Genomic DNA, 14,110 nt, shown 5'->3' on the forward strand with positions numbered 1-14,110 from the left:
GAATATTCTTACAATGTAAAATAAATTATTATAATTAATATCTTCTTCTTCTTCTTATATATAAAAATGAATCGCAAAATGTGTTGGTAAGCGCATAACTCGAGAACGGCTGAACCGATTTCGATAATTCTTTTTTTATTATATTCCTTGACGTACGAGGATGGTTTTTATGTAGAGAAAACGTAAATATGTACCACGGGCGAAGCCGGGGCGGACCGCTAGTTTTGAATATATATCTAAACATTTCTTGAATCGATATCAACACCAATAAATTATATTTAATTGTAATAAATGCTTTATTTTATAAAATAACATAATATTAAAAGTTCTACTTGACAGTCTTTCCATTTATGATAACATGGATATTAATAAAAACGGGATAAGGAACTAACTACAAAAAGACATTCGTCCTATCGAGATTTAAATAGTAAATAAATAAACAGATTTTTAAGCCACTATAATTGCATTTGATCAAAAAAACTTAAAGAAAATTCATTGCGCTATACTAATATCTCTACTCTACAATAAATAGGTATTTATTATATAAGACATGATTACTATTGCATTATAAGTAATTCATTATGTTATATCAAGATTAAATAGCTACTGAATAAATTAATAAATACAAAATAGTTTACACATCTTAAAAATATTTGCAATCATTAATAATTTAATACTTTTAGCTCCTGACAGTTTTACCAACTCAGGAGTCTATAGATTCACATATAATGGACCCTTTTCACAATGAGCAGCGTTGGCCCAACAAATGATCGTTGATGTTTGCCACCATTACGGCGAATATGAATAAACATGTACAGTGACGACCTATTATAGACATTTAGGCCCTCTAGACTACCGTGATTGCCTCTACTTGCCCAACGTTGCCCATTGTGATGGCCCATAAGCTGTATTCATTCTAGATAATTCTATTACTTCGCAGTACCAGGTGCTGTGATATACACCGGGGCGGGTGTTGGCCGATGTTTGGCAATCGTGTATGCCCTGTTAGATGGCCAATCCTTCCCGTACCCACCTCCTGAAGAATATGCGTAGCTATTGGAATAGTCCGAGTTGTAGTCAGATGCATCACTGCCGAAATACGAGTAGTGTGTCATTGGATGGTGGTGCTGAAATAGAAGGAATTAAACGTTAAAATCATGGAAACGTTTGTAAAATATTTTAGACAAATTTTAAATGGCTTATAATATGAAATAGAACACAATATCGCGCTACATAAAAAGAACGTGTGTGCCGATCACACGTGTCAGAAGTGAAACTTCTTTGGCAAGATTCAAAGATACCAAAATCGTCACTTTATAGTGTGCTATGACGCGAATTGAAATTTTACTCTCAACGCGACTAAAGAAGTTTCACTTCATATCTATCTACTGATCTATCTACATATAACTCAAAAATATGTACCTACTAAAATGTTATTTTGATACATTATTTTCTCTGAAATCAGGGCCCCAAATTAGTTACTGCAATAAATAAATGTAAACTTATAGAATTGTATTTTAAACTAAGAACACACTAAGATATACTCGATTCCTGATAAAATAGAAATATTTGTGAATAACATAACAACGAACTGAAGGTTCGTATTATATTTAAGCTTAAATACATCGAGTACCCTTATAGGAGGCTCGTGCCCCATTAGTGGGAACATAATTTATTTATTTATATAAGGCACTATATCACACAAAAATGGGCTGATGATGATGATGAATTATTTTATATATTTTAATCTAATTCATACAGAACTAGGCATGTTTTATATTGTACTAGTGGTCCGCCCCGGCTTCGCCCGTGGTACATGTTTACGTTTTCTCTACATAAGAACCATTCTCGTACTTCAAGGAATATAATAAAAAAAGAATTATCGAAATCGGTTCAGCCGTTCTCGAGTTATGCGCTTACCAACACATTTTGCGATTCATTTTTATATATAAGAAGATTACATTCAATTCTCGCACTTCATGAAAATATTTTGTATTGTGTTTATATAATCGATAACATTATCATAGAGATAAAGCTACTATTTCCGCTCAGTACTTCAATGATAAATATGTACTTAAAAAAGCTTAACAACCACTCAAGATAGGAGAATAGAAAGAACCTCTAATTAATTAAAACATATGATTTGATGTAAACTTAAATTAACCCAAAAGCAACTAAATCAAGAAAAATATTTATGAATAGCAATAATTAAAATAAATCCTACCAACGAGTAAAGTATTCATAAACGTAATAGTGTATATGTCTGTATCGATGTTTGTTACCTTTTTATGCTAAAACAGATGATCGGATCTGAGAGAGATAGCTCTCTACTAAATTTCATACAGATAAATAAAAGAAAATTTTTAGCATGAAAGTTATTATCTAGTTATCATGAGAATCAAGCCGCAAACAATCGATTGTCGCCCCCACTAAAAATTACAAAAAAATGTAGGTAGTAAATATTGAAATTTGGTCAACATTGATCGAAATTTCCATTGAATAATATGTCAGCTTATGCCAGCTTAATTTACATCACAATTAAAGTACACAGATTCAATTTAATTCCCAAAAGCAACAGCCGAACCCGCATGATAAGATAATTAATTAACTTCGAAACTTCTGAATCTATTGTATACTGACATCTGAATTTCAAAGGTTGAACTTGCTTTTATTTTATAATTAGTACGTGTTTGTGTAATTTTTTTAACTATATATTAAAAAAAAATATTTGCTTTAAACTCTAGAACGGCTCGCCCAAATCAGGTATTTTTAAACGTTTTTGTTAACGCACAAGGAAGGTTCTTATACCTAGAGAGAAAAAACGAAAAAAGGGGCAATATTGTTTATTTTTCACAATGAAGTACTTATTTTTTTTGTTTCTGGCAATAGTTAACAAGAGTTATCATTGGCTCCTTTTTACCGCGATAAAACATTTTACTCCCATGGGAATTTCCGATGGTACGCGAAAAAACCCGCGAGCAGTAAGCTAGTTTGATTATAATCCAACAATCTATCGCTGCATATAAAATATATCTATATAATCAGCACAAACCCACATTGGATGATATAATACCTAAAAGCCTGGATTTCAAGTGGATTTAGATAACTTAAGTTTATTTATTTCGCTCCAGAGTCGATAAACGTGGCTTATTTATTTTATTTTTTATTGGATACTAGCTATGCGCCCGCGGCTTCGCCCGCAATGTCTAAAACCTAATAAATTATATAATAAATCCTTCCTCTTGACTCATCTATCTTTAAAAAAAACTGCATCAAATACCGTTGCGTAGTTTTAAAGATTTAAGCATACATGGGGACATGCGGACAGAAAAGGCGACTTTGTTTTATAGGCACTATGTAGTGACGGTAGAGCAATCAATGACGAGTTAGAATTCATATTTTTTAATACGAATAATATTTTTGGGTTGATAGTTATTACCTATTTACTAACTTAATGGAGAAAATAAAAGATGAATTCTAAAGCTAAATTATATCCGAGCACACGTTTCAGAAGTGAACACACATAACACACTATAGTGTAGGTAATAACTAATAAGTATCACATATAATTTTATTCACTGTTAGGAATAGATTTGCTTTAGTCTTAATTTTTCGTTAGATTTACCTTTTATATAAATATTAAAAATTAATACAAGGAAATATGAAAATATCACACATTAATCTCGAAATATAGTTTCAGGTGATTATAGAGAATTCATTTCTTAATTTATATAAATCCTAATGAAAAATACATTTCCAATATGAACAAAGTTCGTTATTTTGAAAGTTTCACACGTTCGCCTTTGAAACGTATGAAGCAGTTAGATCGACTTATAAATTCAATTAAGAGACTTAAATTCATTTCAGAAAACTCAGTCTCTATTTGGAATTAGAAATATTTTATGACGTGAGTAATGTACAAAAGGGTATTTTTTTTAATGAACCACGAGAAATATACATTAATATTAATAACTAGTAAAACTCATTAATAATGTTTTTATGACATTTTATGGTCGAAAAACATACTTTCAAATCCTACTAATAAAATGCGAAAGTTTGTGAGTATGTAAGTATGGATGTTTGTTACTCTTTCGCGCAACTCTACTGAACCGATTACAATGAAATTTGTATGTAGCTGAAGACCCCGAATGACTCAGCTTTCTATCCCTGAAATCTCACGGGATCGGGAAATATGCGGGTTTTACTTTGACAAAGCGGGCGTAGTCACGGGCAGAAAGCTTATAAAGTATAATATTATAGCATTATACAGTTGTTTAAGTTTATTAATATTTAGATTTTATCATGCAAATAATTCCTGAACTAAAATCATCATAACAACAATTAAATCCAGCGAAATACATTTTTTTTAATCGGTACAACTGCAGCGTGTCATATCAAGAAATAATCCAATTCTGACTTTAACATACAAGTAATTTCTAAGAAGTAAGAAGACGTTATTTCCTCTTATTTGCAGCGTAAACCACTGGAGATAAATATTTTACTAACAGTTCAAGCTGGTTATAAAGGTTTTTATTTTTACTGGGCATTGCAATAGATTCTTATCTTTATATACGCGAAATATGAAAGATATCTTAACGTTTTTTTTATCTGAGGTAAAAATAATTTCCTGAAATAGCCTTTAGTTGTTACTGAATTCAAGTTATTGTTTAAAATAGTCACTATAAATAATGAAAAATGCTACGTTAAACAATACATACTGCTTAAATTATAACTAAGCGTGGTTTTGGATGGTTTTACATCATGTAATATTATGGGACGCATAATATCCTCTTTTTTATGAGGGAATCATAAAATCCAACTAATATATAACTAGATGTTACACGCTACATTTTCTTTCAAGCGGTCCGAATTTGTTTGTACATTATTTAGTTCTTTTTATGTATACTTTATAGTCGTGCAGTCATTAATACTTATGATAACGTCAAATTCTTTAACATCTTGCTGATTTATAGGATAGTAACTTCATCTTGTTAATAATCATTACATTAAGATAATATGGTCTGTACAGAAACTCATTCGCAAGCATAATTGCTTTGCTAAATCGTGATTGGCGGATAATTGTGTCAGCCTAATTTCGATTGGCTAATACTAATGGGTTTCTGCTTGTGAATGCCTTCTGAGATATATGTCACTTTAGACATCCAATTACGTCATCAATTATATTGTCTAATATATTATTTTGTACAATATGAACCTAGATTGAACAAATAGTAAAAATATATATTGAAATACCGACGTTACGTACCGAATTAATTTTAATTTAGTTTTAAGCGGGATTAAATACTAAGTATCCAAATCAGGACGAGTATAACATATTTATATTAATGGGCCCTCTTCACAATGGGCAGCGTTGGGCGAGTCGAGGCCATCACGATAGTGTATGTTGCTTGTTTATTCATAATCCCTTTAATGGCTGCAAACTTTGACAATCATTTGTCAATGATGGGCCAACACTGTCCATTGTGCAGCCCATTAAATATTTACCTTGCAAGCCTTCAAAGTACTCAGCAAACTAGGCACCAACAAGGCAGCAACGAGCAGCAACTTCTTGATCAACATGACGCCCAACAGAATTGGGATTAGCAACATTTTCGTCTTCAGTGTTGCTAGCAGGTTCAGAAATGGGATCATGATTGCCAGCTTCTTCTTTTTGCCACGACCTGTAATGTTCATTTATATATTATACGACTAGCTTCCGCCCACGACTTTGTACGTGCATCCCCGTTTTTCCCCGTTCCCGCAAGAATTTCAGGAAATCACAGTTACGTAACAGGCAACAAACGAAGTAGCAAATATTTTTTTCGTGCAATTTTATACATTTGTATCGAGTTTCTAGATATTTTACGAGCACAATAATTATTTTGCTACCTATATGTCTTTTATAGAAAATTGAAATTGAATTCTATTTACTCTACTGTTATTTGTATATCAAAAAAAAAACAAATACAAAACAATTCTATACTAAATTTAATCGATGATATTTAAAAAATAACTATTTTACGTACGTTACTAGGCACGTATTTTGGCAAATATTCACTGTAGGTAAGTATTACTCCTACAGAATTATTACGACAAAAATGTCGGAAAATAAATCCTAAATGATAACTGTTGTACAGTTGCAGATGCGCTCAGGAAATTCCTCTTAGCTCGGAGATTAATTAAAACTATATTAGAAGCGAAATTACAGTTAGTAAATTACGTAATTTAAAGGAAGATTTAAAATTAAAATATTACTCAGTTGTGTTGATTGCTTTTAAGACGATACACAAAAAAAAATCCACTGCTTGGCGGGCGGAGTCTAATAGCTCGCTATCGCGAACGCGGGTGTGCGCGAAGTCATTCTTGCAAACTCGCCGCGCTGCCGCTGGCCGACTCGGGACAAACATGTATGGAGTCGTCATACAGTTATAATATTGTTATACATTTATTTAATTGTTGATTTATTGGTTTTATTTTCTTGCTTAATAAACAAATAATCTTCTTTTTAACAACTTCTTAGACATTATTAATAATTATTATTATTTAGTAATGTTTACTTTATTACAAAATAATACAGGTTATAATAGGTGCGGTCGGAATGATATTTTTTTAAATAAAAAAATTGTTTTAAAAAAACACAAAATATATTGACGCATGTATTTATTTTTTGCACTCTATTATAATTGTAATTATTCATTACAAATAATCAAAATAAAATAGCCAGAACAAAGTTAGGCCCTGGTAGGGTAGGTAGGCAGGTACAGCAATGTGAGACGAACACTGGCTTATTTATACCAATAATAATGTATTATAAACATTAAATTAAGTTTACAACAAAAATACATAATATTAGCTAATGTGAAAACGAATCAACCAATCATCCCACAACAATGAAATGTGCACACAAATATTCATCCAAATCGGTTCATGTGATTAGGAGGAGTGACTGCAGCGCCATCTTCCGGGCCCAATTGTGTTTCCAGATCACCCAGGAACTCAATTTAATATACTTACACAAAATTTTTCGAAATAAAAACTCACATTAATAAGTAAATATGAATATAAACCTGTTTTAGTACTAAGCAATTTCCCGCACAGGTGTAGTAAGTATAAATGAAATAAATATCAACATCAAATTCTTTATACAACATACTTATCTACCACCTACTAAGAAATGTAATTCTTGAATTTTTTTCGTATTTTTTTAAATATAATACTACTCCAATGAGCTCCTGTTCCATATTACATCCACCATACTTCCACTAAGTTCACCATGATTTTTTATTTCTTTGCACTTTGTTGCTTTTTGCTAAAAATGGAATCATGCGATAAAAAAAAGTAGAGCGTTGATAACATACATTTTTGACTGAATAAAGGTACTTACGAAGGAGTGGGTTCACATTGTGAACAATCAGTGGGTTTATTTTCCTTCTGGATTCCGGATTTCTGAAAAGATTATCTATGCTATAAATGAAAAAATCTTACACATTCGTTATGTACTTAAAACAGGGGTACATATCAAACATCGTCTATAATACAATTATCATCAAATTTAAAATAAAACCAACTTACTTCATTAATTTGTTCCAATTGTAAGCATTCTTTTTCCTCCAACCTTTATGTTTCTTCTTCTTATTTTCTTTATTGTCCCCATTTTGTCTTATCGTGTTGTCACCCTTTGTTACGATTGCGCGAGCGACACAAGTTCCCCGTGTGACGGCCGTAGTGGGAATGACTCGTGCAGCGATCGGGGTAGGAAGGTACAGGGCGGCTCTCGCTATATTGGCTGGTCGCGCGCTAATTTCAAGTATTTCTTGTTTATTTCAAAACCATCGCATATTTCAAAATTCTAAATCGGTAGACGTATAGGTTGTATATTTTATAGTTAATATCCAAAAAGTCGTAACTTTACGTTTGTTATTTTGAAGATGCCAGAGATTAAAAAAAAATAACAATGACAACTTTGTATTTTTTTTCTATCGAGAAAATATCATGGAATCATGTTTCTAAAACGGTAGACGTATTGTGTTACTATTGAACTTTCTTGTCAAGAATTTTCATCACGACAACTTTAATAATATAAAAATTACGAAGGTTTAAAAAGGGCCGTAAATGTTAGAAAAATTAATTCATCACCTTAAAACGACGCTCTTAAAAACGAAAGAGAATATGAATTCGATATTTTCTTTGTAACACGGTTATATTAGTTTCACGTTTGTATGTAACCGACTCCTATAGAGTCGATTTTGACCCAAGATTTATTCAAACTTTGTGCCTTTATCAAGGATCGGTGACAATACAATATTATCACGAGTTTATCATATATTTATTATTGGTTCTACTCGATAACTCTGTTCAACTGATTGACGTGATTATTTTTGTATTCGATAGTTAATATTATGTTTTCTTATTTAGAACTGTGGTGTGTTACCTCCCTCCAGGACATTTTTTGTAGAAAATTTTAAATATAAAAGATTTATAGAGATCTTAACACTGGTGTGTGTGAGATAGGGTGAAGTTAGGTTAGACCCGGGATCAGTATTTTGGAAGGTTACCTAAGGTTCCATCCCGAATATTAATAACTCGAGATTTGAAATAAATACCTGTATTTCTTGGGATTAGGATACAATTACAAATGACAATATAGATAATAGCTTATTTTTATGAACTCAATAATTTTATGTATGAATCTTATATTTTAAATATATACCTGTGAAATAAATTGTAAATTATTATTATATTTTATCTACCGCTCCCTGTTCCGCTCCTGTTGGCCTTAGGGTGATGATATAATATAGCCTGTAACCTACCTTGATAAATGGTCTCTCTAACACCGAAATAATTTTTCAAATCAAATTAGTATAGATAAAAACCTACTTGTGAGGATACCTTCACACCACCGAACATTTAAGGTAGGTACCATAGGTAGGTACCATTACCATTTTGTATATTATCGTTATTCATTTTTTTGAAATAGTTTAATTCTAAGTCTCTACATTACAAGGTTTCTAAATTGCTAACAACATATAGATGATAATATGTATTCAACTTGGCCATATTGTTGGTAACAAGTCATTTCCGTGTCAAAAATTATGCACGTAATACTTAATTCTAAAATAGTTTAAATAAACAGTTATAATATTTGCTTTAATTACATCGATTTGTTTCACGTTAACCTTTACGACCTGCTATCTATCCCACGATACGGTCCGATTATTTTCGACACAGCCGTTTAAACTACATTTTGTTGTTAATCGTAATTCGTATGCTCTTAATTTATTTAGCACAAAAAAACGATGACGTTCAATTTACTTTGTTAAGGAGGTTATTGATTCTATTATAAATGAAACAGTAAAAAAATTGTTTTATGGCTTGCAATCGGATAAAATCTATACTGATATAATAAAGCTAAATAGTTTGTTTATTTGGTTGAACGCGCTAATCTCAGGAACTGCGGGACCGATTTGAAAAATTATTTTAGGGCTATCTAGCCCATTTATCGAGGAAGGCATTTATTATCATCACGCTAAGACTAACAGAACCGCGGTGCACAGCTAGTATAGATATTATATACATATCTATCAACATAGTATCATGTTATGAATTCAAATATGGTTCATATTAAGTGCGAATTAGATGACTTTTAACAAGTTTTCAAAATTCAAAATGTTTTTATTTGGAACATAATATATAATTTATATGAAGCTATTATTTTGTCGGATCACGCATGTATTTTTCCGGAAAACTATTTACTGTCCAAAGCAAAAAGAACTGAAATGCGTGGAATCTTTCACATACGTTATCCCCTACTGACCTAAAAGAAATTCAATCATTGAAACTGATGTGAAATTCCTTCCTTATACTTCACAAGAGTACACGCATCGTTAGTTTTCAATGGTTTAGAAGAAACGCTTTGGACTCTGCCCTTAATTGAAAAAAAAAAAACCTTTGTACTTAATAATTATTGTTAGGAAAACTAAACCTATTTCAATGTGTCAGAATGAGAAAAACGTTAAATGGGGCCAAGCGACGGCTTTCAATTAAAAAAGTCTCATCAAAATGTTTTCATTCAGTCGAAAGTTTTGAGGTAACAAACGAGAGAATCTCCTCCTTTTTTGAAGTCTGTTGAAAAATGATAAAATTTAGCAACTAAAAAGCCTTTTATCAATCTTTTGTTTTCCTTAAGAAAAAGCGAAGTAATTTTTATTTAATCTCGTGAAACAAAATCATTTCATCCCAGATGGTTATAAAGGTCGATGAACTTTGATGGAAGTAATACGACATCCCGCGATCGTGTCGCCTTATAAATATTAATCAGAGCACGTGGATAGGGGTATGAACTTTTTATTTTATTATTAATCCTGAGAAAATGCTAGGAAAAATATAGTTTTTTTATGTTAGTTAGTAATTAATCAACTAAGGTTCTGTTGCGAAATAAAAAATATCATGAATACTATTTATGTATTATTTGTTTACTTTTACCACAGATAATATAATTTTCTGTGTTATAAATCTCTTTTACATTTCGTTTAAAATTGTCAATATAAAGTAGAATATTTATTCAGTTATTGTACATCAGGTTGATCTGATGTTCTCAGAATTCGATCCGAATACGTAAGCTTATTTAGATTTAGGTTAAAAATAAGGTCTTGGTTTAATATGCGTAGTCTATTCACTTTGCTCTATATTAATTAGAAAATGAAACATAATAATTGTTATAATCATGAGAAGACTAATAAATAATAAAAAGGTTAAAATTGTAGGTAAAATGAAGCCAACTAGGAAAAATATATGTACCTGCATCATTTGGAGAAATACGTGTGAGTCATTTAAAGTCATTAAAAATCCTTACCATCATCTTCAGTATCCTGCTCCTCAATAGTCCTTGCTCCGGGCGGCAGATTCACCCTCAGTCCTCTCATTTTGAAGAAATCACGAACCAAACTCATAAAGTATTTAGCGATCTCTGTCCACTCAGAAATAATGCTCCTTTGACCATCTCTCAACAAATCAAATTCTTCAGTAACATTAATATCTTTTAGAACATCCGAGTTCAAAGGTACGAAACTTATGACGTCATTCGCAATGATAGTTTCATTACTGCTAACGTCGCCGAAAAGCGTCTTCTTGGCGATTTTCAAAGCCTTGTACTTGACGCAGGATAAAGCCTCGCCTTTCACGATGCAGCTGTCTTTGACGTAGCGTAGATATCTATCTTCAGAGCACATTGTTTGTTCACTTGCGATGAACAGAATTGAGAGGACTATCTTCCAATGCGTCATTTTGAGTCTGAAATATTTTTGGATCGTATTAGACAGGAGGGAGAATAAATATGTCTAACGGTGCATTTTCATCAAACGACCGAATGCTCATTCTAACGCCACTATGTCAATTTTTTTTAGTGTAAACAGGCGTAGAGCATTTCGTTGTTCTGAGTGCGTTCGAAAAGATTAATTAATAATAATTAATTTATCAAATATTAATAATTATTCAATCTAATACTGAATAACATTGAATACGAGTTTTCGTTTACACTAAAAGATCGCGAAAGAATGCTCTTGCTCTAACTACATGTTCATCAGATGTAAATGCACCGTAATTTGTGTTACCGTGTTAGAGATAGTAAAAGGTAAATTCAAAGTTGTAAATAATAAAATAAATTTGTTTACAAATTGTGTACACGAAAAATGGAATTTAGGTAAACATTCCGATTAATGAGACAAATAATGATTCGTTCTTAGATTAAAACAAAGTGCCTTGTAATTCTTAGTAAACAGTCCATGGTTAATTATAGTTTATTGACCTTTAATGGCTTCTATCACTAGATTAGTTCTTACAAGAGTCATAAAAGAGACATCAAATCTTTTAATGCTAGATTGCAAAGAAATGTCTTTGTAACGTTCGAATCAAGTATTACAAAGAAATGAATTGTTGAAAGTCGTCGTTAGTGGCACATCCCAGCCCTTCCAAAAAAAGCAGAACAATAAACATCAAATTATTATGTTGTGCGAAATGTGAAATATTGTTGATTTAAAATTTCACAAAATAACAAAGAGCATTTCGCAAAAAAGTGTATTAATCAAAATTTGTAATCACGCGTTTGTCCAAATCATAAAGCTTTGTAAAGGTAACAAGGGTCCAAATGCTATGAAACAAAGCAAAGTTGTTTATTAGGTTCCCATACATTTGTATTCTGTTTTTAGGGTTCCGTACCCAAAAGCCATGATAGCTAGAAAGGTGAAATATTCACAATTTATGTATTTCCGTCGCTATAAAAATAAATACTAAAAATTCATGTATAGTACGGATCCCTTCGTGCGCAAGTCCGACTCACACTTGGCCGGTTTTGTTATTTTGTTAATGTATAATGTATTCTACGGGTAGCGGAATGTTTTTGTAGGTAACAGCCATGTTTGAGTTAAGATATGATAATATTTGACCGTGTTGCTAGGAAATAATGTAATTTCCAAGAACATGATATTATAACAATTTAATACCTATATTATGCAGATCTTGTTATTACGGAATATGAGATGATAAAGTATAAATACATCGTTTGAAAATTTAATAAAAAGCCAAGCTATAATATAGCTTGACTTGACGCAAAGTCGTCTTTTTTTTACAGATACAAATTATAAATCAAATATTATTATTGATGAATTTAATAAAACCAATATTCTAAACTAATTATCATTATTATCTATACTATTATAATAAAACTTTACATATAATAAAATCGTGGGAAAGTCAAAACTGTACATTGAATATTTTTTAACAGAATACTTGGGGCGTTATTTTCAATAGATACCAAAGCCAAAAATATCGTTTTTAGAATTTTTCTGTTTATGTATTTCCGGGATAAACTCAAAGAGTACTCATGGATTTATTTCAATTTTGGTACATAGATAGCATGAGACCTGATGAAGGACATAGGATAGCTTTTATTCCACGGGAACGAGAACTGTGCAGATTTTTCATTGACTACGCGGGCGAAGCCGCTGGCGGAAAGCTAGTTACTCATAATTTTATTGTAAACCAATGTTCTGAAGTCATAATAATCTACTTAAATTAATATTCATAAAACTAAACTCGTAAGATGCACCTAAAGAACAATCAGTAAAGTTTTAAGTCACTTTGCTGAAGATTGGAAATCTAACTATTCTTTAGGAAGTTCATTAATGTTTAACGACTTTTGCATTAATTATAACTATACTAATAACACTACGGAAAATGGAGCTTAGATAAACGTGACTTAACTAGCGCAACGAGATTGAAAGATAAAGAACAATAAAAAATTATACACATTCTGTGTATGGTGTAACTAAGAACTATATGTACATCAAACTCAAACATTTAATTATTCAATTAGACTTTTTATTAAAGCATTTCTGAATCGTCATAACATTTTTTAACATTTACCACCGATTCGTATGGAGAAGAACCGGAAGAGATCACTGCATAGTGATAAGGCCGCCCTTTGTGCCTTTTTTAAACTTATTTTTGTAACCTTTATGTATATTTTGTTTCTTGCACAATAAAGTGTTAAATAAATAAGAACCGGCAAGAAACTCCATAGCTGTCCTTTTAAAATAATGTCAATTACAATTACATTTTACAAATACTACATTATATACCTAATAAACCTATGCCAAAGAACTGTCCTATGGTTCTTACGCGACAACCATGGATTTCCATCTTCCATCGAAGGCAGAAGAAGGGACATCCTGTATAACCTTTACAATGCGGAAATCTATACTAATATAATGAAAATCATTGAATTGATTATTTTGTTTAAAACTTTAAAAGATAATCTCACGAACTACTGGTTCGTAATGAAAAAATGTTTTGTGCGTTTGATAGACCATTTATTGAATTAGGCTACAAGCTATGTAATATCACGCTTCAACTCAAAAGTAAAGCATCAATGAAAAATATTGTAAAAAATGGTAAAAGTATCAATTTTATGAGTAGATGAAGTATCTCAGAAAATGGTGTTTTTAGAAAAAAAATATAAATTGTTATGTAAATTTGTGTAGTTGTTTCTTGATGGAACTAGTAGTTTAAACTAAAGTCCTAATATTATGATAATTAACATGAACATGTTAATGAC

At 31.3% G+C, this 14,110-nt stretch overlaps 1 protein-coding gene and 1 long non-coding RNA gene across 2 annotated transcripts; both read right to left on the reverse strand.

Annotated features, from left to right (window-relative positions):
• Positions 1 to 618: 618 nt before the first annotated feature.
• Positions 619 to 11,282, reverse strand: Osi1 (Osiris 1). The gene is made up of 3 exons (XM_090115639.1): positions 10,853 to 11,282; positions 5,506 to 5,681; positions 619 to 1,127 (listed from the first exon to the last, which is right to left on the reverse strand). Exons 1-3 carry the CDS (start codon positions 11,280 to 11,282, stop codon positions 930 to 932), a joined length of 804 nt encoding a protein of 267 aa, XP_089971765.1. The 3' UTR covers positions 619 to 929.
• LOC149898186 (uncharacterized) lies at positions 6,623 to 7,959 on the reverse strand. The gene is made up of 3 exons (XR_016458092.1): positions 7,573 to 7,959; positions 7,385 to 7,446; positions 6,623 to 7,309 (listed from the first exon to the last, which is right to left on the reverse strand). It is a non-coding gene; the product is annotated as an uncharacterized LOC149898186 (long non-coding RNA).
• Positions 11,283 to 14,110: the final 2,828 nt, after the last annotated feature.

This window comes from Colias eurytheme, chromosome 23 (genome assembly GCF_061535395.1).
Source record: "Colias eurytheme isolate Ceu_HAF_F1 chromosome 23, ilColEury1 Martin Lab GWU primary, whole genome shotgun sequence".
Classification (NCBI taxonomy): domain Eukaryota; kingdom Metazoa; phylum Arthropoda; class Insecta; order Lepidoptera; family Pieridae; genus Colias; species Colias eurytheme.

Bases quoted from the DNA above. Each gene is read 5' to 3' on its own strand.
- Osi1 (XM_090115639.1), bottom strand. From the start codon at position 11,282: ATGACGCATTGGAAGATAGTCCTCTCAATTCTGTTCATCGCAAGTGAA. The intron at 5,682-10,852 runs GTAAGGATTTTT...TGAACATTACAG, and splicing joins GCAGGATACTGAAGATGATG to GTCGTGGCAAAAAGAAGAAG. The intron at 1,128-5,505 runs GTAAATATTTAA...CTTCTATTTCAG, and splicing joins GTACTTTGAAGGCTTGCAAG to CACCACCATCCAATGACACA.